Source organism: Camelus dromedarius, chromosome 35 (assembly GCF_036321535.1).
Source record: "Camelus dromedarius isolate mCamDro1 chromosome 35, mCamDro1.pat, whole genome shotgun sequence".
Lineage (NCBI taxonomy): Eukaryota > Metazoa > Chordata > Mammalia > Artiodactyla > Camelidae > Camelus > Camelus dromedarius.
Genome location: NC_087470.1, coordinates 13572484 through 13597481, shown reverse-complemented (window position 1 = coordinate 13597481; position 24998 = coordinate 13572484). Strand labels below are relative to the sequence as shown.

General features: G+C 47.6%; 1 protein-coding gene across 1 annotated transcript in view; it reads left to right on the top strand.

The window, feature by feature from the left end:
• The first annotated feature begins 1326 nt into the window (after window positions 1-1326).
• The window catches only part of EGFR (epidermal growth factor receptor), a 181049-nt gene continuing 157377 nt past the window's right edge, over window positions 1327-24998 (top strand). Inside the window, 1 exon segment of the mRNA XM_031445008.2 lies at window positions 1327-1529. Coding sequence (XP_031300868.2) covers window positions 1442-1529 — 88 coding nt within the window. The 5' untranslated portion in view covers window positions 1327-1441.

Genomic DNA, 24998 nt, shown 5'->3' with positions numbered 1-24998 from the left:
CTGTGTGCCTCGGGTGCCCTTCTTCCGCAGGCAATGCTTTCCTGCGTCTGTGTTCCTTTACAAACCCCTTTAAGTCCTTGTCTGGAGTACGTGGAGGGGACCAAAGCCATGACTTGCAGAATCTACACCATCTTCTTCACCCAGGGGCTCACTGGTCGTCCTGATTCATTAAAACCAAGAAGCAAATGACTCTAAATTCGGAGGAGAAACTCCAGCTTCTGTAGACCACCGGTGAGAAGCCTTGTGCTCCGAACTTGCTGTCTGGGAAGGAAGGATGCCAAGTTCAGCTCTCGTCGCCATAGGAAAGGTCCTGCTTTAACCCCAACTGACTGCAGGTTTGTGATTGAACAGCGGGGAGACCAGAGCTGAACCCGCCTGAATGTCACAGTGGATCTTGTGAAGAGAGGAGATCCGGCTGGAGACAGACCAGGACATCTGTCCTGCAGGAGGACAGGTGCTGAAGGAATTTAGCTACAAAGTTCCCACAGCCTGAGAAAGCCCGAGTTTCTTCCGGCCGAGCCCTCGGTGGGTTTCTCTGGTTTTCCCCTGTTTGACTTACCGCGTGGTGGTTGGGCAGTGGGCATGGGGCACCTAGGCCGTGTCTGTGTTAAATCTTTATTCTAAGCGCTTGACTTTATTTAGAGTGATTTACCGCACAAATCTGCTTTCCAAGCATCCCTGACTGGTTCCAGGCAGATGAAACGCGGCGGGCTCCTTCGATGCCCACGCATTCATTCAAAAACTTTTGCCCAAGGCCCGCCTCTGTGCCAAGAGTTGGGTGTCCTTATTTCAGCCGATTTCCAGGATCCTTTGAAAGGAGCCTCGAATGTGAGGGCGCATCTTAGAAACCAGGGGCCCACCCCAGCCCGGCTGCGAACGCCTTGGCCACCCTCTGGCCCCCTCACTGGGATCCCGGGGTGCTCGGAGGCGTTGGAATAAACCGGTGGCTCACCCCTCTGTGCCATTCTCCGGCCCTGGGCCTGAGGCTCGGCCACTTTGCCCGAAGGTGGCAAAAGCTCGCTCCGCAAATTGGAGGAAGAGGGGAAGCGGGAATCCCGGGGCAAACGTCGCCGGGCAGAGGCGGGGCCCCCGAGCCCGGCCGGCGCGTCCGCGGGGACCCGCGCGGGGAGCGCCGCCGCTGTCCGCCGCCCCGAGTCCTGGCGGCCGGCGCTCCTCCCGCCGCGCCCGGCTCCGCCCCTCCTCCCGGGCCCTCCCCCCCGGGCCCTCCCCCTCCCCCGGCAGCCCGGCCTCCCCGCGCCCCCGCCCCCGCCCCCGCGAGCTAGACGTCCGGGCGGCCGGCGCCGCGCGCAGCCTCCGCCCCGGCTCGGTGCGCACGCCCGCCGGCCCCCGCGCGAGAGCCCTCGCCCGCCGCCGCGTCCCCCCGCCGGGTCCCCGCCGTCCCCGCCCCGCGTCCCGCGCACGGAGTGCGGAGCCCCGCGCGATGCGGCGCTCCGGGGCGGGCCGCGCCGCGCTGCTGGCGCTGCTGGCCGCGCACTTCCAGGCGAGTCCGGCGCTGGAGGAGAAGAAAGGTAAGGGCGCCCGCGCCGCCGTCCTGGCCCCCGCCCCGGGGCCGCCGGGCCGGGCCGGGCCGCGGAGGGACGGGCGCCCCGGTTCCGGGCCGGCGGGCGGGGGCGCCCGGAGCGCGCTGTCCCCTCCGATCGCCTGCCCTCCGCGGGGCGGCCCGGCCCGGCGGAGCCCTCGGGGCGCGGGGCGCGGGCCCGCGGGGTCCTTCCCGCCCCTTCGGACCCCCGGGACGGGAACAGCGCGGCCCCGCGCCCCGCGCCCCGCGCCCCGGGCCCGGCTCCCCGACCCCGCGAGCCTTCCTCCCGGGCTCCAGCCACCTGTGCTGCGGGGCGGGGGGGACGGAGGTCCCTCCTCTTCGGCACGAGGGGGCGGGCCACATCGCCCCTCCGCGGCTCCCCCGCCGCCCTGAGCGGCCCCGGCCGTCCGCGCCCCTCGGGCGGGTGGGCTCCCATCAGGGGCGCTTCCCGGGGCTCCCGGGACCGCCCCCGCCTGCAGCCCTTTGGCCGCGTGTCCCGGCTTCGCGGTGTGTGTTTTGCGGGGGTGGGGGGGACAGGGCGGTGGGACCGCCGTGGGGTGGGGGGGACAGCCAGGTCCCAGTGCGAACGCCCCAGGGCACAACCCCTCCTGGCCGGATCCGCACGGCTTCAAAATAAGGCTCACAGCAAGCTTTCCAACTCGAAATCCAGAGCCTTTCTCTGGGATGTGTCTTTTAGCTTTTAGAAGAATTTGATGTTAGGCCAACCAAAATATTAAACTTAATTAAAACAAAACAAAAAAAAAAGGATTGATGTCCATGGTTCACGTGTGCCAAATGTCCAGACCAAACATGAGCGAGTCTGGCTTCGTGACTACCGACCATAAACCCACTTGACATGAGAAACATGCCTCGGAAGGTTTAATTGCACAATTTCAAGATCGAGCAGCCGGGTTCCGAGCGTCAGGTCTCTACTTGCAGTTGAGGTCATTGGCACAGGGAGCTGGGTTTGATGCTGAGTGTGTTTGCTGGGGTGGGGGCGGGGGGAGCGCGAAGGCATAAAGGTGGTTCCCAAACTTTGTTGCAAATTGGAATCCCTTGGGATTTGAAACGAAACAGAAACCGGTGTCTGGCTCCAACCCCCCCCCCCCTCGCCTCCCACCTACTTTCTAATTCCATTGGTCTGGGGTGAGACTTGACCATCTGGATTTTTTTTTTAAAAGTTGTCCTCAGGTAGTTCGGTCGGGCAGCCAGGTTTGGGAATTACTGGCAACAGAGAAGAGGCTGGTAAAATCTCAGGAAGGCTCACCTGCCAATGTAAAGACTGTCTTTTGGAACGTCTGGAGTTTTAACAATCTTGCAAAATATGGGAGAGAGGAGGTGGGGGATGGTTTCAGTAATAAGGGGTCAGTCTTTTTGCTGAAAGTGTGTCCTCCCCGGAGTCAGACGGGCTCCCCTGTGCCTTGCTGGGAGCCGGGGAGGCTGTGGTCCTGCTCCCGAATCACCTGGCAACAGGTGGCAGAGGGACCCCATCCTTGTTTTAAATTAAACCCTTGGAGCGCCTCCGGAGATCCCTTTTCTCACGTCAGAAATGTCCCCCGCCTTTTGCTGTTTCGCCTGCAAACACTGCCATTACTGCTTGGAGATTTGTTTCTAAGAAAAATATAAATACCACTTAATTTGCCTGTTAGTCCTCCATTTGTTTAAAACAGAATGCTCCTGAATAGAATAGTGAGAGGAGGCAAGCGAATGCCATTCGGGTGAAGTTACATAAAGAGACTGAGATGTAAGGGGCGGATTGGTGACACGAAGTATTAAAGGTATTGATCGGAGTCGGTCAGTTTTATTCCAAAACGTCATCCTTTTAGAGAGATTTGTTCGGTTCTAAGAGATGGAACGGCTGTCCTTCCTGCATGTGTCCCGTCTGTCACTGCTCTAAGTGTCCTTTTTAGCCCTTCTGCCAACAGATCGAGGAGGGTACTCCTGTGTACGGGGACACTGGGGTACAGAGAAGTGAGGTGACTTTCCCTCAGCCAGCGAGAGGCAGGGTCCGAGTCCAAGCTCAGACCGTCTGGCCTCAGAGCCTCCCCACAACCACCTGACTGCACTGTCTCGTGTGAGTTCTGCTTTTTGGAGAGTCCTGGGGTGGGTGGGTGGGAGGTGTGAGCGCCTGATGTCAGATGCTGGCGGGGAGGCAGGGGACCGGGGATGGGAAACCTCCCTGCCCGGTGGTCTGGACTCCTGCTCCCAGTTACTCAGGACGTGCCTTTGGTGGGGGAGTTAAGTCACCAAGCCAGCCACGATCTTGGAGATGGCTGGAGGGAGTTTGAGCAAGCCCCTTGCTCTTGCAAAACAGAAAATGCTGCTCTGGAAGCCATCCGGATAGTATTCCAAGGAGGGCATCAGGGATCCTCAGCCCAGCCCACCTGCCTCTGGGGACATGCTTGGTTCAGCAGATCTGGCTGTGTCGAGAGGGACAGACTCGGGGAGATCGGATCTGAGGAAACCCTCCCCGTACTGGCCTGGAAGCCAGGAGGCCTGTGTGCTCATCCCAGCTCTGGGTGAAGCTGGACATGTCCCTCACCAGCTCCAGGCTCTGCGTCCTCATTTCTCAATTCAGCGAGTATTTACTGAGTCTCTAGAATGTGCCAGACATTGTGAGTTAAAAGGAGCAGGGTCAACAGAAGCTTAATGGTTTCTATTGCTGTTTGCAGTGTGGTTCTTTAAGCCACTGGTTAAGTGTCAGTAAATTGCCATCCAGACCTGAAAAGGGACCAGGGTCTGTGTGTCTGTTGTGTGTCCACACCCGTGTAGTTCCGTCCAGCGGGAACCTACTGGTGGCTTCCATCAGCTTGGGGCTGCCATGTCAAGCTTCGTATATTCAGTTTCATAGACCATAAACTTTCAGAAACTTACCCTGAAGTTTGCAAATGCCGATCGCCAGAATCCTTTGTGCTACGTAATCAGCCTTGATCCACGTGACGGCCCTAACGTGTTTTGAAATGTTTTCAGAGGTGGTGTCAGTAAAGGGGAAGGATTCTGCCGTGTTTAAAAAGAAAACACTCTTTTGTTTTTCCTTTGATCTGAGCTTCGGGACCAGCAGCTAATGTCTGAAGCTTTTTGGACGGGGGACAGCAAGCCAGCTAAGACAGCCCCACGCTGGTGCCCCAATCCCTGCTCTGGGGGTGATCAGCATGTTGGGGACACTCGGCATATTGAAGGACACCTGGGGTACTCAGTTCTGCCCCTCAGATCTGTGCTGAGCAAATCCCATTTTGTTTCCTTCTGTCGCTTGTGGACATTTGAAATGATGCTAAGAAGCATTTTGGCTCTCAGCTAATTATCACTGCTTTATTTTTTTTTTAATTTTTATTTTTATTGAGTTATAGTCAGTTTACAGTGTTGTCTCAATTTCCAGTGCAGAGCCCAATTTTTCAGTTATACATGAACATGCGTATATTCACTGTCACATTTTTTTCACTGTGATCTACCACAAAATCTTGTATATATTTCCCCGTGCTCTACAGTAAAATCTTGTTTATCTGTTCTACATATTACAGCTTTATTTTTGAGCCATCAGCGCACACAGAATAGAACTCACACCTTAGCTTCTTCGCATAGATCATTGTCATCTGCCTCAGAGCTTCTGCCCATACCTTCTTTTCCATCTTCCTCCTGAAAGACTGTCTTTTCTAAGAAAATTCCAACAGTTGTGTCTTTGCATGACACCTAAGGATCGTCTGCTGTCCGGCCCACGGGCAGGAGCCTGAAGTCGGGCAAGGATCCAGGCTTTGAGTCTGATGTCAGATAACCGGTTTGACTGAAATTTTCACTTTTTTCACACTCATCAGGTCCAAGCTTCCTTCTCGCTCGTTTAGATGGACACATTTGCTCAGTTGTCCAGAAAGTTCCCGGAGCCAGCTGGGGCGGGAGGGGTGGCTGGGGCCAGCGAGCAGTGGTGACTTGTTTATTTGGCCCTGTTAGGAGCTCAGCACTGGACCTGACATTTTAATCTCTGAAGACACTGAAGTTATATGATATCAAATGTCTGGCGCTGTTGCCAGAGCATCTGTGAATTGCATTTACCGAAAATAAGTTTAACTCCTACCCGCTTAAGAAAGTGGGCTGTGAAAGCTGGAGTGTGGGGTAGAATTTCCTTCTTTGCTCCACCTTCCATCCCGTTGTGGTGGGTTCTCATGGAAAGACCCCGAGGCCGAGTATCTTTCCTTTTCTCCTTTTGTTTTAACATTTTTGTTTTATTGAGTTGCAGTCAGTTGACGATGTTGTGGCAATTTACAGCGTAGAGCACAATTTTCCAGTTATACGTGAACATACGTGTATTCATTGTCGCATTCTTTTTTGCCGGGAGCTGCCCCAAGATCTTGAATATATTCCCCTGTGCTCTACAGGATAATCTTGTCTATCTAGTCTACCTCCTTTCTGAATCTATCTGGACCTTGTCATTACCAAGAGTCTCGAATTGCAGTTGAGGGGACTGACGGTTAGATGAGAATGTTTGTCCACAGTCCTCGATGCAGCCGCACATGGACCTGTTACTACTGGACCAGCAACCCGGGCTTGATTCAGTGTAAATAATTTCGTTCATTAACCAGTAGTGTTCTTCCAGCAAATACAAGGACACGTGTTACAACCTGTTGCAACTTTAGCTTTAATTTGCAATTTTTTTCCTGTACGTTCGAGCCATGGTGCGCGACTTGTGCCGTTCCGTCCACATTTTGACCTCTAGGAATGAACCTGACTCTGTACATGCCCTTAAGTGTCTGGACGTCGAGGCGGGGAAGAGAGATCTGTAGATAACAAGGCAAGGAAGCAATGATGGATTCCGGACAGGGAGAAGAAGTCTTCTGGAATTGGTCTTTGCTTTGAATTCTGCCTGGGCAGGGCGCCGGGTACAGCCCCAGATGGGAGCCTGCGGAGAGCTGGGGGGGCTTCCCTGGAGAGCGAAGGGCACCCCAGGAGAAGTACCAGTGGTAGCGGAGCTCTGAAGGGCACTGGTTATTTGGTGTGATGTGTGATGGGGAGAGAGGGGCGGGTGGTCAGCCTGCAGTCCACAGACAGCTATGTGTGACGGGAGGGTCCTCGTGGACTTTTAAGCTGGGACCCGGCATGATGTGTTCGGTGCTTCAGAATGAAGGCTCTTAGCAGCAGCGTGGGGAATGGGTCATCGAGGCCACAGGGGACCTCGGGGAGATCGGTGACTCCTGCAGGGAGAAATGAAGCAGCAGCCGTGAGGATGCAGAAAAAGTGACTCGGGCTGGGGTAGAGCTGATGGATAATTACATGCACTGAGTATAAGAAATGGACGCTCCTGGGGTGACATGCAGACTTCTGACTTGGGAGCCTGGACAGATACGCATCCATTCACGGAGGCCGGAAATGCTCCAGGAGGAGTGGGGTCAGTTGGCGGGGGAATTTGCAGGGCTCAGATGGAAAAGCCCAAGGGCAGGGTGACCTTGGGTTTGAGATGTGGTTTCTAATGCACCTGTTGCCTTTCGCCATCGAGCAACTCGCCCCAGCCAGGGTCGTGCTCATGTGTCACCATCCACACTGAGCCTGGCTGGGTCCTAAACCACCGGCTGCTTTTCGAACTGGGCTGCGTGGCTATTAGCAGCCTGGTAGGTGTGGTGATCAGCAGCTGATGTGTGATAATGTGCATACATGTCCCTGGGGAATCATACTTGTATGCTGATCCTCAGATGGGGATCCTCCATTTCTTACTTAAGACAGCGTCAGATTGCTTGCCTTTGTACATCGGGGACTGAACCAAAAAGACTAGGATGTGACTTCTTTTTAAAAAAAAAAAAAAGTAGCTTTTGAACCTTGAATGTACCATAGGATCACCGAGGAGCTTCTGAACAAAAGGATGTTTTGCTGCAGCCCGGACGGTCTGAATCAGGACTTCTGGAGGATGGAGGAGGGGCACATGGACTTTTTAAAACTCCCTGATGAATGGATTAAGTGGTGTGCATTTTGCTTGTGGCAGAGAAGAAATTTTTCACCTCTTTGACAAAGAAACAAAAAAACAAAACCTCTGGAACTGTTAATTTCATCTACTTTTGATTAATTTCAGATGAATGACAGAAATGCAAAAAGGTGGTCATTGAAGCTTTCATTGTATCTCCTGTGGGTTTTTAAGGTACTGATTTTAAATATGAGTCTGTTCTCTGACCCTTACTCTGGCTCCCTGCTCATTTCATGAGCTTCCTCAGGATCCAGGACCAGTTTTATCTTCCTTAGTAAATGAGTCTCAAAGTTGCATTTTTTTTTCATGAATTTGTACATGAAAAGTCCACTACAGTGGCTCTCGGAGGATGCTCCAAGACACCAGTCGCAGCTCCTGGAACTTGATGGAAATGTGCATCCCTGAATCCCCAGCTCTGGGTCCTGACACACTGGGTCGGGTGTCAGGGGTCAGGCCACCATCTGCTGCTCACCAGGGTTCGAGAACTGACAACAGGCTTCGTGCAGCTCGTTCGTGCTGGGCTCTGCATGTGCACCCGAGCTGATCTTGTCCTGAAAGGTCATGCATTTTATTTTGCAGGGCTGAGCAGGGAGACGGATGCACAGAGTTCACCATCTCATCATAGATGTGACTGGGGGTGGCTTGTGTCTCTGTGACTGCGTAGTGTCTTAAAAAGAGCACATTTAGCTGGACCTCAAAAAAATGAGGGGTTTTGCCCGGTCTCCACAGGAAAGGAAAGGAGAGAGAAGTCACGGGGGGCGGGTGCTTCTGCAGGGCTCACCCTGGCCAGTCATTCCATAAATGCAGAGGCTAAGGCTTAAATATTTCCTTCTTTGTCTTCTAAATGACCGTAAGGAAACGTACAACGTCGAAAGTAAAGTGCCTGAGAGATGACACATTTTATGCTTAAAAATTAGAATGGTCATTTGGCCATTTGTTGAAAAAGTAATCAGATGTGTGAAGGCTTGAGCTCGAGTCTGGGTTACAGTTGAGAGTTTTAACATTCTCCCCATTAGCATGATTTGTAGTGAATTAAAAAAAAAAAAAAAGACTTCGTCAGACCCTTTATTTAACTCCTACTAAAGAAAGCAAAGAGAGAATGAAAAAAAAATCTAATAATTCTAGACACAATAAATACTTTGAATCACACTGAACTCTGAAAATCTCTCAGATGAATTGAGTGCTGCCCACTTGTGAATTAGGAGATTTCTGTTTCCCGATTCACTGTTGAAAACTGCCCGGGTTTACCTGTTCGCTCGCAGAGGTCATTTGCAGACGATCAGGGGATGAAATATAGCTGTTGACACTTTTACTCCGGGTTTTGGAGAAAAATGGATGCACTGCATGTCGCCTTTCCAGCGTGACAAACTGACGTTTGTGTGCAGAAAAACTCTGCATGTGTTCGTTTCTTTGTCCCTTACTCCTAAATTTGTCACTGCTTTAGTGTCTGGAATAGTAACAGATCATCTCTTGAGTCTGTGCAGGTCCTGAAGGACAGGCAGATTTGTGCTCAGAAAACTTCTTACAATTGTAAATGGAATTTCAGAAAGTTTTGCAAAAATACATATATTTTAATATCAAAAATCGGATTTCATTTATTTGCCAGCAAACGCTGAATACTTGAAAACTGTAGGAGGATTTCATTGCAATACTTTTTGCATTTACACAGGATCTCCTGGTTCCGTCATATCTGTCAGAAGCCATCACAGATGGTTAAAATTGTGCTGAGCAAGATAAATTAAATGATTTTAAGTTTGTTCTAGTACTAACTTGCAAGATCCTTTTTTTCCCCTTTACTAATATATATTTGAACATAATCTTAGAGAGTTAAATTTTTTTCATCTTTTACAAGGAAAAAAAAACTCGAACTCTCAAGTTCATCTACCTTTGATTAATTTTAGCTGAATGACAGAAAAGCAAAAAGGTGGTCATTGAAGCATTTACTGTATCACCTGTGGGGTTTTGAGGTATTGACTTTAAATATGAGGCCTTTGGAAACTTTTTCTAAGCTTTGATTTGCTACAAAGTTCACGCGGAGTCAGAAATGTTTCCTTGTAGCTACTTCCTGGTTCGTTTCTCTGTCCATTTCCTGGTTCTTCAGTAGACTTTCTGCATGGAACGTATTTATGAGTGAGCACAACGTCGTCCCTTAATCTGTCCTTCCTCCTGCTTCTTTCTGTCCTTCCTTTTCTTTCTTTTTTTTGGGGGGGGCAGGGGGAGCTGTTATGAATAAACCTTTGCAGAGAAAGAAAATTTTGACCAGACATATAATAACAAACTTTGACAAGTGACTGCAAAGATACACTGTATAACTTTTTGAAGTTAGAAAGTGTCAAAGACATTCCGTGTTTATGATCATCTTTGATGCAAATAAGCATATTTGCTTATCATTCCTTGAGAAGCAGTGCTGCTGAAAATCTTTCTTCGTTTGGAGTTTAGTGTGTTTTTTTCCCCAATAATCTGTTGTCAGTCACAGGAGGAGAGCACAGGTTAGAATCCAGCTTCCCTGTGTCGACTTCTGTGAAATAAACTGGATGGTTCCAAGGCGCCTGCCAACTGAAAATATCCATGAAATTAAAAGCAAATCTAAGTGCATGCAAGATGCCTATTTAAGCAAGTCGATAATAAGCACACAGTCTCTATAATTTAGATGCAAACACATTGATGTCATAATAATAACACCACCTTGCCTTTGTAGAGCACTTCACAGTTTACACAATGCCTTAATATCCATCTTTCTGGGCCTCCTAACAACCCCACGGGATGGAGATAATTACCCACGTTTGAAGATGAGGGGCCCAGGCTCTCTGTGATTCTGCGGTTTGCCCCGGTCACGGGGCAGGTGGACAATGATGTGCCGGGAGCTTTTCCGGCTTTACAACACCCTGTCCTTGACGCCAGCATCACATGTCCCCCAGACTCTCCTGACTCCTCCTTTGAGATGTCATTGGGTTTTTTAGCTATGATTGATGCCTTGTACCATTTTCAGTCCTATTTTGTGAATCAAAAAATGAACAAAATATTCGTCAACACTTCTGTTCTACTTCTGTTACTGGTATTAAATAACCCCTTCCAATTTCTGCTCGGTTTTCTTCCTTTCCCACTTTTCCTCCTGTTATAACAACGTTTTTTTAAGAGTTGTCTCATATATATTATAATTTCATAACCCATAGGCAATGAATTTACGAGCCTTGAAAACATTTACTTTAGAAGTTGCAAATGCATAATTCTACTTTAAAGAGTTGTGCACTGAATGTAAATCTGTCAGATCTATAAATACCTGAAGGAAAAGAAAGAGGGGGCAAGGGAGCACTTGGGTAAGTTAGCGATGCCTGTGGCAAAACGTGATAATGCAGTTCTGTTCCAGAGTCACCCCTGTGATTTATTTTTTTTAACTTCTTTTTATTGAGTTATAGTCAGTTTACAATGTTGTGTCAATTTCCAGTGTCGAGCACAATTTTCCAGTGATACGTGAACATGCGTATATTCATTGTCGCATTCTTTTTTGCTGTGAGCTGCCACAAGATCTTGTATGTATTTCCCTGTGCTCTACAGGATAATCTTGTTTATCTGTTCTGTGATTTAAATAAAGCACACACTGCAGTTCATGGGGGCGTATAAAAGCTATTACGAAGGGAGACGTGCTTAACAAACAGTGTGCGCACCACGATTGCGTGTTCTCTCCATCACACCCTTTGTATGAAGCCATTCTGCCTGGAATGATCCTTGGAAGCATTGACTTTAGGGAGAGATCATTGTCCTTATTACAAAAGTGAAAATGATTCGCTTGGAGGGGTTTTGCTGGTTGAATGGATGGAACGTGGGACATGGCCGTGGGCGGGTCTCTCGCTGATGGAGAGACACCTGCTTTCCTGAAAGAAATCCCAGATACGGTGTTCATTCTCCTCCGTTATGAAGGAAAGAACCAAGAACCTTTTTTTGTTGTTGTTATTTTTTCCTAACAGTGGAAACTTTTCAGTATTCTAGCAGAAATACCCCCCAAAGCATATTTACATTTCAAAATTATCAAGTGAAATGGGCCAGAGTTCTACATAGAAGGTGAATGGTCGCTCCTCACTGACCACGTGGGCATTGGGCACATCACTGAGACAATGTGTAACTTTTTTTTTTATTGTAACAAAATGTTCACAGCCATTTTATTAATCATAGTCAAACACTGGAAACAAGACAAATGGCCATCAACAGGCAACGGACAAACTGATACTCTTATGCAATAGAACATTACCCAGCAATTGACGCATGAACTGCTTTTTCAATTAGTATTGTGTGCAGATCTCATATTTACAATGCTGAGTGGAAAAAGCAAAAAAAAAAAAAAATGCATATAATGTGAATCGGTGGATTCAGATTTATAGAAGATGGAAAACAAGTCTCAGGTAGAAATAAGCAAAATTTATGTAGAAGACTAACAAAAAAGTAAAAAATTATTTTGGTTTAGAACATTTTAAATAAATACATTCTTTTATTTATTTATTGAGTTATAGTCAGTTTATAACGCTGTGTCAAATTCCAGTGCAGAGCACCATTTTTCAGTTGTACGTGAACATACATATATTCACTGTCACTTTTTTTTTTTTCGCTGTGAGCTTAAATACATTTCTTGATAACTTGTGGGTTAGAGAAATTGTGACGGAGATTTTTCCAAAATTAGAACTAAACGATTCCAAAAAACAAAATATCCAGTCATTTAGATGTACCAGAATCATCGTAATGAGAAAGGTTTAACCTGAAATGTTTATATCTGAAAAACAGAATGGCTGAACATTCTAAAAGACAAAAGTCTCCATTTTTAACCCGGAAAAAAAAGCAATGGAATAAACCTGGATAAGCAGGAAGATGCTAATAAGAAGAAAACCTTTTAATTGGCCCCAAATAGGTAGAACATGTAACTTTTGATGCCTGTGATGGGTTCCCTGGTGTGTCGACTTCAGGGCCGCTTCATTAACTGAGCTGAGTCTTGCAAAAGTTACTTGGGCAAAAGACATGCCATTTCACCTTCAATCAGCAAAACCTGCCCAGCCAAGGCAGAGCAGAAAGTGAAGAAACTTGGTGACACGGGACAGCGTACAGAGTCCGTCAGGCGCAGTTGCTCCCTTTTTCATTTCACTTTTGGCCTCTAGACACTCATTTCTTGTTGAAATGCAAAATGGTTTGGGGGAGACGCAGTAAGGGAGGAGGTCCCGGGTGGATGGAAGACTTGGGTGGTTAATTCGAGTGGTTAATTGTTCTTAAAAGTCAGGGCTCGAAAAGCCAGGTTTTTAGATTGTTGAGCAACGGCTATGAAATATCATAATGTTGCCCAGTTACAAAAACAAAACATTGAGACGACAGACAGCCAGGGAAATAAGTTGTCAGAAGTTCAAGTCTGAACCATCCTGGGAGCCAATGAGAACGGGGTGTTTGGAGCCACGGTCGGGACAGTTGCCAGCAGTGAGTTTTTCTCTTCAAGTTTTGAGGATTCCTTTTTTTTTTTTTTTTTCCCCTCCTTGGACTGCATTTTGGGAAGAGGTCAGGCTTTGTTCCTCTTCCAGCCTTGCATGCTGTCATCAAGGTGCCAAGGGGGAGGTGGCCGGCGGTGGCCAGCGCAGGTGAAGCTCTGTGCTGGTCTGTTGCGGCTGCCTGCAGGCTGGTGGCTTCTGCACACCACGTGCGGGGTGCATTTTTAATTAAAAGAGAACCAGTGGGGGCCACATCGTGTGGTAACAGTGCGTGGTCCTGATCTCATGACCCTCACACACCCTCTTCCCAGGGTGCTCCGTCAAGACGCTAAGTTTAGGACTAGCTTCAAAAGTAACAGATGATCATTAATTCATACCCAGTGGTTTTGAAAGGAGACATCCAGCTCCCTGCCAGCTCAGCCAGCAGCACCTCAGAGATGGAGAGAGGATGGAATTGTGGAGTTGGTCCCTGTCTGAGGAGGCAGCCGTGGGGCGTGCGGGCAGTTCCGTGCGCCTCTCGGGAAAGCGTGTCTGCAGATGGGTTTCCTTCCAGAGTCTGATCCTTTGCAGTTCCGTTCTGCATAGAGCTTCCCGTGTCCCCACCTCTGCTTCCTGGCGTGGCCCTGACGGCTCTGGGTGGGGATCCCCGTGCATCACCTCCTGCCGCGCATGGGCAGCAGGGACATGTCTTGTGGGGCAGGTGACACACGTGACCGCTGCCCTCCTGCCCCTGCACTGGCAACTCCCACTCCATCTGCCCCCCAAATGTCCTGCCCTCTGTGGTTGGGGTCATTTTGCCGCAGATGCTTCTGGTCAGTCATCAATGATCCACCCTGCTAGTTAGTATAGAATCAATTCTCCTGGAGAATCCGTGTCCCTTCCTATTGTTTTTGGCTGTAAAGCGGAATGTGTTATGTCATGTATTAAAATTAAGTGGAGAAAATGTCCCGGGGTTTCTTGACTCAGAGAAAGAAAGAGGATGCTTCCTCTGCCTGGAACTGACTAGACTTTTGGGATGAAGAAGGCTCAGCAAACACTTTTGGGGTGACGAGGGCTCAGCAAACACTTTTGGGGTGATCAGGGTTCAGCAAACACTTTTGGGGTGAAGAAGGCTCAGCAAACACTTTTCGGGTGATGAGGGTTCAGCAAACACTTTTTAGTGACAAGGGCTCAGCAAACACTTTTGGGGTGACGAGGGCTCTGCAAACACTTTTAGTGTGATGAGGGCTCAGCAAACCAGAAGTCAGAAAAGCCATGTGTGCTGGCTGTTCGGGGCTTTTTGGAATAACTGCGCTCAAAGCAGAGGCTTCGTTTAGGTGGATGTTTGCAAGCATCCACTGGTTCCAAGTGTGTCCAAAATCATCAAATGTAGCAATAATTTTTCCAAACCTACATATTATCATAATAGACGAAGGAGTGCATTAGACCCGTGATTCAAGGACTGGTCATTGCAAGCATTTGATGTCCTTGACTTCTGTGTTCCAGAAAAGGCAAAAATAACCTTTTTATCTAAGTAGCATCTATTTGATGTTAAATATTATATAAGTAGGAAAAGCAAAGCATGAACATGGGTGTGAAATATACATACACAGAACAGGAAAGATACCAGAAAGTCTCCAGGCTGCTGGGTTTTGGGGTAAAAGTCACTCACGGAGGCTCAGTCTGCCCCCCGCACACAGCACGGGGCCTGGGCCAGGCCCCCCTGGGTTGCAGGGCGTGCTGGCCGAGTTGAGAGGCCCCCGCGCGTCCTGGTGCCCCGGCTGTGGGATGCAGCTGCTAATGGTGCTGGGGCTGCTGAGAGGATGATGTGAGCTGCTTTGCATGGAGGACGGAGCACATTCCAGGCGAGCTCGGCGCCGCCACTCTGTGAAGTGATGCTGATGTGCCCTGTGACGTCTGACCTTCACCGTGACCTTTACGATCCGTGCTGTAGATGAGGAGGGGTGCTTTGGGACGGGGGCGCCCCTAACTGGGGGTCTGTGCCCTGGGCTGCTGCCCAGATGTCCCCCCAACGCCCAGGGTCCAGGCAGGGCCCTTCCACAGCCAGCCTCACTTTCCTTACTGTTACTTTGTTCCTGTGTGGCCTTGAGTCCGTTTTCAAAATGTTCTCGGTTTCACTGTGCATCCTGCTGGTGCGTTCCTGTGCTGTTTCGGCTGCGGTGACGGCCCCACGCCTCATCTGTTGTCCCCTTCAGCCTCCCTCCTTCCGTCGCTGAAGCTCACATGGCCACGATGGCCGCACACGCTGCCCCGGCCTCTGTGTCCTCGTGGTCCCCTGGATGGACACCCTGCCTGGCGCCCGTGGCCCTTCAGCAACGGCTCCATTTCTAAAGAGAGAGGGAAAAAGAAATGGATCCGTGTTTCCTTTTCAATTACTATGTGATCTGAAATTATTTAAGCTGTTTCAGGTGGGTGCTGCGTGCACGTGTGATGGGTTTAGACCCACTGCGGGTCCCGCCCGGGGACCTCTGCTTCGCCCTGGGGCCCCATCCCCAGGACTGCCATCATCCATCCCTCACGAGTTGCTAATAAGGCCCACAGATGCTCACAGGGAACCCGGGAAATGCACCAGTTCTCTGCCCTCGTTTGCCAGTTTGCTCGCTAACAGACTGGTCAGGGATGAACGTGCCAGAGGCTTTTGGCTCTTTCCCAGCAGCGCATGAAAGTTATTTTTAAAGCTGTTTTAAATCTGTGAGTAAAAATAAACCGCTTTTGCGGCGAGAAACACCAAAAATGGAAAAGCTAACAGTTCAAAGATGATCATTTATCTCGTAGGCACTGCGAGGCACATAACTGCTTTAAACAGTGGGAGGATTTATGAGATCCTTGATTTATAAATGGTTTGAAGGGCATTCTAACCTCTGTGCCGGGTTTCGCCATCCTTGAGTTTTCGGGGTCACGGGCACAGCCTGGTAGCAGGCCTTTTGAAAACAGGCAAGACTCAGAGGAAGGCATTTATCGCTCCAGACACTTAAGGGTTTGGATACCAAACATTTATTTTCATAGCCTGTTAAGTTTATGGTTAGCTTTTTTTTTTTTTAATTTAAGAATGAGAGAAAAAAAAATGTGTGGCTAGGAAGGTTAAGATTAAGGAAGTCAACTGTCACATGTCCCCTTACTAGTGTTTGCGCAAATAAGTTCTTCATTTTCACAAAACACATTTTAGAATAGGTATTTGTCTGAACGTAATATTTTGATTTTTTTCCCTCAATATTTTTTTTTACTCAAGAAGTTAAGAAGCGTTTTAAGGCTGTTAGAGTTCTTTAAGAAGTCATACTAAAAACAAAACGCTGACCCCCCTGTGTAAATATGAATAGTGGTTTTCTGCACCAGCAAAATTTTTTGTCATTAAATTCTTATTTTTAAAGAATTAGGGATTCACGGGAAGTTGCAAAACAGGCCCAGAGAGGGTCTGTGCCCCCAGCTCCGCTTCCCCCAATGGAACGTCTTAGTAGCAAAATTTTGAATAGTCAATTTGATTTATACAATGGAATACTACTCAGCCATGAAAATGACAACATAATGCCATTTGCAGCAACATGGATGTCCCTGGAGAATGTCATTCTAAGTGAAGTAAGCCAGAAAGAGAAAGAAAAATACCATATGAGATCGCTCATGTGTGGAATCTAAAAAAAAAAAAAAAAAAAAGAACATAAATAAAAAACAGAAACAGACTCATAGACATAGAATACAAACTTGTGGTTACTTGTGGGGGAGGGGGGTGGGAAGGGACAGGCTGGGAGTTCGAAATTTGCAGATACTGACAAGTATATATAGAATAGATAAATAAGTTTATACTGTATAGCACAGGGAAATATATACAGGGTCTGGTGGTAGCTCACAGCGAAAAAGAATGCGGCAATAAATCTATGTATGTTCACATATCACTGAAAATTTGTGCTCTACACTGGGAATTGACACAACATTGTAAACCAACTCTATCTCAATAAAATAAAATTTAAGAAAAACAAAAAAATAAATACTCAATTTGACATCTTTGTCTAGTAGTCCCCTAAGCCAAGTGCTCACTGTTCCAATTAGCCTGTAAGGTGCTATTATAGAGATCAGAGCCTTCACAATACTGTTTAGAAAGTAACTTTTTAAATAAAATTTTTTGGTCTTTAAATTTGGAGGTCATGAAGGCATAAGGAGGGAAAAGGAACAAAGGCTGGAGGGAGAACATAGACAGACAAATTGATTGATTGATTGGTTGGTTGGTTGGTTGACTGATTGATTGATTGGACAAGCCAAACGTTCTCCTGTAGTTTTGAGGTTAATTTCCTAAGTTTCTATTCCGTTCAGATCACAAGCGGTTGGGTTTTTCTGTGTCGACCACTACATCCGCCCTGTGTTTAACTTTCATCTCTTCGGTCCAGTTTGCCTTCTTTAAGAACATGTGCCCCAGGTAGGGGTCTTCTGGAGTGCTGGTGACGTCATGGTTCTTGAAATACATGCTGGTTCCACAGATGTGGGCATTCGGTGAAAAACCCACGGGGCTGCACGTCTTTGATTTGTACGCTTTTCTTCGTGTATGTTCTACCGTAATGTGTTTAATATACCAGACTCACGGTCACTTGGTAGAGAAGATTTAAAAAAAAAAAAAAAAAAGCCTGCAGCGAAAGCCAAGATTTTATTAGAAAACTTAGGGTCTCAAAGAAGGTATGAGACTTCCGCGTCCAGGCATCAGTCTGTTCTTTCTTTGGGGATAAACAGCAAAAAGATCTCGTCAGCTCAAAGCGAGACTGCTATTACTGTTTTTTCAGTTTATTGTAAGTTAATTACAAATCATTTTAAATACAGGGTGGAAAGCGGACAGCATCAAAGTTGTGGCACTCTCCTTCTTCTTTACATAGATATAAAAATGCCCCCAAGGGAAGCCTCTTTTAACAGGTAGTAACCAAGTGCAGAGTCCTTGCAGAGAGGCAGTGTCATTTCGGGGTCACCGCATCTTCCTTCCCTGTCTGTTACCTCCCAGGGTCAGGGGCTCGTGGAGCTGTATTTAGACGCACACAGAGGAGGAAAATCAACCCCAAGGCTCCCCATGCACATTGCAGGTGGGTTCCCATGACCGCAGGTCCCCTTGTGGGCGTTTCCAGAGCCTCCCAGATCTCCGAGCATTCCGTGCCCCCGATTCATACACCTGTCACATTGCACAGGCATCAGCTGTGCTCGCAGTTCAGCAGCGCTGGTTTATTTTCATGGATTGGTATAACTGGGCAGACTCTCAACGCTCATGTTTCATTTCCATCTTGCCGTGGGCATGCGTTAAGTGCTGACTGCAAGCTGTGTGCCTGAAAGCTGCTGGGTGCTGGGGGGAAAACGTAGTCTCCACCCACTGGGAGCCTGCAGTCCCGAATCCTGCTCCTTCCTTCGCGTTTCTGGTGTGTGAGTGCTCAGAACTGAAACGGTAATGGTCTGGGAAGCTGGAGCAGGCTCACCGGGTTGCTGGTGTGTGGATGCACGCCAAGCATGGGGGAGCTTTCCGAGCCCTTCACGGCTTTCTCAGAGCCTTTGGCACACCCTGTCATGTTTGAATAATCATGTAAGAGTAGCCTCATTTCCCTTTTGATCCCTTGATCTGTTACAGGAACCCGAATCCCGTTGAGAGACCGAGCAACACTCGGAGGGTTGGAGAACGCGGGTTTATCACGCCGGCGGGCCCAGAGAGGTTAACACTCCAAGCTCTGGACCCCGTCTGTAGGTTTACACAGGCTTTTATAGGGTTTTAGGTTTCAGTTAAGTTTGTGCTGTATGCAAATAAGGTGTTAGAAATGGACCAATCAGAAGCGAGCTTTTGGAAACCAATGGAATTTTAGGGGTAAATGCAAATGAGGTGTTAGAAATGGACCAATCAGGAGTGAGCTTTTGGGAACCCATGGAATTTTAGCGGTAAATGCAAATGCGGTGTTAGAAATGGACCAATCAGGAGTGAGCTTTTGGGAACCCATGGAATTTTAGGGGTAAGTTTCATTTTCCCAGAAGTAAGCTGTTTTACAGAAGCGCAAAAGCAGGAAGGCAGTGGCCCTACCTGGGAGGTCTTGCTGGTCCCTTTGTGGGTTTTGCCCCTTCAGTTGTAGCGGAAGCAGTCCCTGACTGTGACCCCAGCAGGCCTGGGAGCAAGGATCTGGTCCTAATGAGGATGGAGGAGGGAGGTGGGGTCCTCTGTGACTTGCTCCTGGCTGACACCTTCCTCTTTCTTAGATCAACTCATTAAGCTCTGACACAGGACAGCTTAACTCCTACGCCGATGGTGAAACAGAAACTCAGAGCTCCCCGAGGGTCACCGTGTGTCAGCAGGTGTTTTTAAACAAGAATTATATGGGGTAGATCCAGCCTAGTCCCCACCGGGTCTTGTTACAACGAAGAAAGCTGCGTATCAAAAAAGCAAGGGATGCCTTTGTGCGTCAAGCTTGGAACCTGGCCGTGTGGAGGTCAGAGGAATGCTTTCCCTCCAGAAAAATATAAAAAGTGGGTTATGGGAGGCCAGGATAGCGCAGTGGTAGCGTGTGTGTTTACCATGCAAGAGGTCCTGGGTTCAATCCCCAATACCGCCTTTAAAAAATAAATAAATGTACCTTTTTACCTCCCTCTCAAAATAAAAATGTAGGGCAGAAATAAATCACAAATAAAAAAATTGCCTTAATAAAACCGTTTTTTAAAAAGTGGATTATTCCTCTGTAGCCGTATTTCCTGTAAGCTTTCCGCAGAAGTACGTATATATATATTCTGCACTTCTTCAAAAAAAGAATAATTCTGATGCCCATGGTCAAGGAGAATCCAGAGATGCTTAAGAAAAAGGTGAGCTTGGAAGATGTGCATGGTTCTATGCATCTTCTGTTTGCTGGACGGACATTCTCCATCGCCTGGTAAATACAAAACTGGGTGAATCAGACCTTTGCAATGCCTTTTACACGTTGCTATTTTTATTTCAGAGCAGGGTTGAGCTGTTACAAAGTAACGTTTAAAAAGTACTTTCCTGACTCTTCTTTGCTCTGCGTTTCCCATTGGGTCAGTCACTACCCAGCAGGAGGTTTGTTTTTGTTTTTCAGTGTCTACTTTATAAAACTTGATTTTTGAACTCCTGTGTTTCAGGTCCAGCGTGCCTTTTCCCAGAAGAATCTCAGGTTAACATTAAATAGGCCCTGGATGTTTATCTGATCATGTTTATGCGAGCATGAGAAATTTGGTGACCTTTGTGTATACTTGACGCTATTAACTAGGGAATAGGTCACTGGAAGGTTTAGAATTCCGCTGTAAGCTGCTCAAACTGTCAGGTGAAGGCATGCATCTCTATTAGAAGATGCTTGTTACTCACCCAGGAGTGAAATTAGGTGCGTGACAAAGAAAATGTGTGGTTCTGGCTGGAAATCTACCTTCAGGGGCAGAAATCCCAGCGCATTCATATCTTCCTGAACTCCGCCGGCCATTCTGCGCTTCTGACCACGGTGACAGCCGTGGGACAGTCAGCCTGGGCCCCTGTGGTGTTGAGTGGCATGCCTACACTCACGAAGTCAGTCGCTGATGATGGTAGAAGTTAAATATAAAGAAACAGAGTGAGCCTGAGGTAGGTGCTCTGCACATTTTCATGATTTTTTTTTTTCAATATACTCATTAACTCATTTATCTGCAAACACATGGCTAGGGTCATGACAGGACCAAAAGTTAAACCCAGACGCTGCAGTCTTTGGAGGTCAGGGGCCCCTTCCTCGTTGAGATCTGGATGGAAAAGCTTCCTTCAGTAATCTTGAAATACTCATTGCCCACACTGTGTCAGAAAACTCTCTTAGAGTTGTCCATCGTTATTCTGAAAACAAAGTTCTGTGGTCAATACACTCTTTGCCTAAAAGTCATCCATTTCTTTCATGAAACATAATTTGAGTTCCAATTTCCTTACGCAACATGCCTTTTTTTTTAATTGAAATATAGTCAGTTTACAATGTTGTGTCCATTTATGGTGCCCAGCACAGTGCTCCAGTCACACATGAACATACATACATTCATTTTCAGATTCCTTTTCACGTGAGCGACTACAAGGTATTGAATATAGTTCCCCGTGCTAAACAGTGTAAACTTACCTGTTTTATGTGTACCAGTCAGTATCTGCAAATCTCGAACTCCCAGTCTCTCCCTTCCCACCCCGTCCCCACTAGCAACCACAAGTCTGTATCCTTTGCTTTTATGACACTCTAAATTCCATTATCATGATTTCTGTTCTGGTGCGAGTTTCTCCCTAGATTGTGAGCTCCCCGGGAAAAGCAATTTACACGTCATTCAGCCCAGAACTCCCAGCATGGTGCCAGGTATACACTGGGCGCTAAATAGATGCTGCCTGCATGCACTGAACGTATCTAAAGGATGATTGCATTTCAGATAAACTTCTGAAATCTAACACATCTTTATTCACTGATAGGCATGGGTGTATTAGAAAAGGGGGTGGGGAACACTGTTTAAACTGGCAAATTTATAATGATCTCAGTTCATGGATTTTCTGTTCGGTCTGCTTCACACATAATTTGGCCAAAACCAAGCACATCTAAAGGGGAGTGACGAGTGTTTTTTCTTATTTTACTATTCAGAGAATTAATCTCTACAGTGAAGCATGTACATTGGTTTGACGGTATTTTTTTAAGGAATTAGAAGGTGAATTAAAACTGAATTATCAGGAAAGCGTGTCTTAGCTTCATGCATTCCTGGTTAGGCTTAAGATTTATCTGCCGTATTCACCATCATTCAAACAACTCAGGGGTACAGATCCCTGTTAAAAAAAAAAAAGAAAGAAAATCAAATTAATAGAAATTGGCAGGCAATTTAAGAGTAACATATGATCTTCAGATCGCCCTTAGTAATCAAAAGAAAACAAATCATGTTTGCGTGGAATACGGAAAAGTGACGTTAAGTGCATCGTGCAAGGTCATAACCATGACAGCTCTTAAATATTACATCAAAGAAAAATAAGTGTGACTTTCATTTATTTTGGAAATAGCCATTAACTGTAACTTCAAGAAACACTGTGAACAGTGAGTTCTGCTTCATGGCAGACCCCTGGGAAAGTCAGATGGCTGGTGGCTGTCATTGCCAACAGGAGGCGGAAGTCACGTCCTGTCTGCCTGTGTGTCTGGGTCTGCCCAGAGGTGGCGCGTTGATGACCACGGGGACCGAATGAGGCGTCAGCCGTGAAAGGAAGTGAATTTCAAGAACAGGGGAAGCAAAATCCATTCAGCTCTGGGACTCAGGTCCCAAGCATCGTATGCTTTTCCACACTCAGCGCAGGGGTCCCGTGTTTCTCGATTATGGATGCAAGGGTCTCTTTTATAGAGGCGGTTAATAGAATATAATTGACTCTGTGTGTGAGTGTATGAGGAAGTTAGAAAAGTTTGAACCATCAACCAGACGAATTTTTGAATCTTTAAACCAGAAGATGTAGCAGAGAGGGAGTGAAAAGAAACAGCCAAACAAAACAGTGATGGGAGGTCAGACTTCGAGTTTGAGCCCTGACTTTACACGTACACCTCTAACAGACAGTTCTTCCCCATTGACCTCTGGAAATGGAAATTAGCAGTTCCAGTAACTTTCCTGGGCTAGAGAAGCTGTCTGTGGACTTCTTTTGTTGTTTTAAAAATAGGCGATCACATTTAAATGTCAAGTATTACGATGAACTGGCATCCTTCGGAAGTACCTATTTCAAATCAAATAGGAATTGAGATGCAAACCAGGTGAACAGATTTCAGGAACACGCGGGTCTAGACCAGTGGTTTTCAACTGGGGGCAGTTGTCCCCCTTGATCCCACCCCGGGTTCCCATCAGGGAGCGCTTGGCAATGTCTGGAGCAGTTTCTGGTGTTCACACTGGGGTGTATTACAGACATCCGATGGGTTGAGGTCAGAGACAGTCCCCACCGCAAAGAACGATCCTCAACCCAAAATGTTAGCAGTGTGGAGGTGGAGAACCCGGGCCAGGCCCCACCAGCCACGTTCAGCTCTTACCCGTCTTCTCGAGCATCGCACTGGAATTCACTCATGTTCTTCATTCCTCCTCTTGCTTCGGAGTTAATTATTCCTCTGCCTGGGTTTTCGCTGGGCCCAGGAGTGCACAGCCAGCTTGGAGTCTGGCATTCCTAACCAGCTGCGCTGGGGCCAGCATTCCAGCTCTACCTGCGCCAGCCTGTCCAACCTGAAAACTCAGCGAGTGAAAGCCGGTCATGTGAAGACGCCTTAATTATACCCGCCCATGAACTTGCTTCAAAAGGAACCAGGGAGATCCTGGAGCCAGAAACTGGCTCTCTCCTTGTTGTAGAACCGACATGAATTTCCCGTAAAACGTGAGCTTTTCTTTCTCCGTCCTCTGTCCCCCTCCTGGCAATGCAAGAGGGCCGTTAGGTGAGGAAATCTCTGGCTTGCTGCTCCCCAGATGCAGAAGAAAACCCAGCTTTGTCGTGGAGGGAAGGCATGACTCCATTCTCCAACAGTCCTCCTCTGATAGCAGCCCGCCCAAGGGTGAAATGTGCTGAGAAGTTTGGATTACACAATGCACCGTAAATGCACGCCTGTTTCTGCTTGATGGCACTCGGAAACAAGGCTGTCTGGGCTGAGGTTTTAGATTTCTGCACACAGCGGCCTAGCAGCGGGACCCTGCCAGGCAGGGTCACTGCATTCGTGTTTGGGGTGCTCCCCGAAAGGGCTAAGTCACCATGCTTTTGGCTGTGCCTGAAGGGAGGTCCTAGAGTCTTGGAACAGGGCTGCACACCTGTAGGGTGTTCCCTGGACATTTGGGCAGGTGAGGAAGGGTCCTGTTGGAATTGGAGGCCCACTGGAAGAACACATCAGGCTGTGAGCTGGAGTTCTGTAACACTTGTCTCCCCCACCCCATAATCCGTGTGTATCGTGAAACACAATAATTTCTTGAACTTTGTAGAGTTACTCCTGTCATAGTGCCTGGCATACAGAAGGCGCTCAGTAAGTGTCTGTGGAGTGAATGAATGAGTTCAGAACTACATGGACTCTTGATCCAAGTCTGACTTGACAGAGAAAGGACCTTGAGGTCCACAGAGATTTCACGATTGCAAAGTGAAGATTGCTTTCTTGGCCCCAGGTTTGCATGGCCCTGTGGATTGGGTGCCAATCCAGACACCAGGAAAACACTCAGTCCACAGATAACTGTTGACAGGGGCCCCCATCATGCTCCTGCTCCCAGCTTTCTGAAAAAGGCCCCCCAGATTTGCTTCCCACTCCCCTAAATCTGCATCACTGTAATCAAAGAATGATTAGAATGGGGTTGAAGACTTCAATGTAACTATTCGTTAAATGAATGAAATAGATATTTTCAAATGTTTGGCTCCATTAAGTAAGATTTTTTTTAATGTTTCCTTTATCATATATATTAGTGATTGCCTTCTGTATATGAATGCAAAAGCATTTCTCTCTGAATAAGACAAGTTTTAGAGAATCAAACTGATTTTTTTTCCTAAATGAGACTTTTCTGAATTAGATGTTTTTGATGATCAGATGGAGGGCAACAACACCCAGGTACATCACTGATAGAGCTTAATTTGAATTTCTGTATTGTATGTTTTTTCCAATCATGGACCTCAGTGTTCCCACCTGTAAAAAGGGGTTAGGCCTCACGGTAGCTGAGGTACCTTCCGAGCTTAAGAAAAATGGCCCCAAGGGAGGAGGGCTCTGGACCGTGTGCACAGGGGGGTCCGGAGCCCCAGAGTCAGTCTCTTCACTTGGTGGCTGTGTGAGCTAGCGAGGCACCTCTTTGCGTGCCTCAGTTTCCTCACCTGTCAAACACCAGCAGAATGAGGATGCAGGGCGGTGATGTATGAAAAGTGCCTGGACTGTAGAAAGCACTCAGTAAACGTTAACTGTTGTAGTGCTGTGCTGTTGCCATGGTTACTGATGCTGCGGTTTCTGGATCCCTGCCATCCAATAAGGGGCCACATTTGGTGCCTTTCGGGTCCTTGAAACCTGGCTTGTCCAGACCAAGATGAGCCGTGAGCCCGAAACGCGTACTGGGCTTTTCAAAAATTCCAAAATAAATAAGCAGACTTAGGCACCAC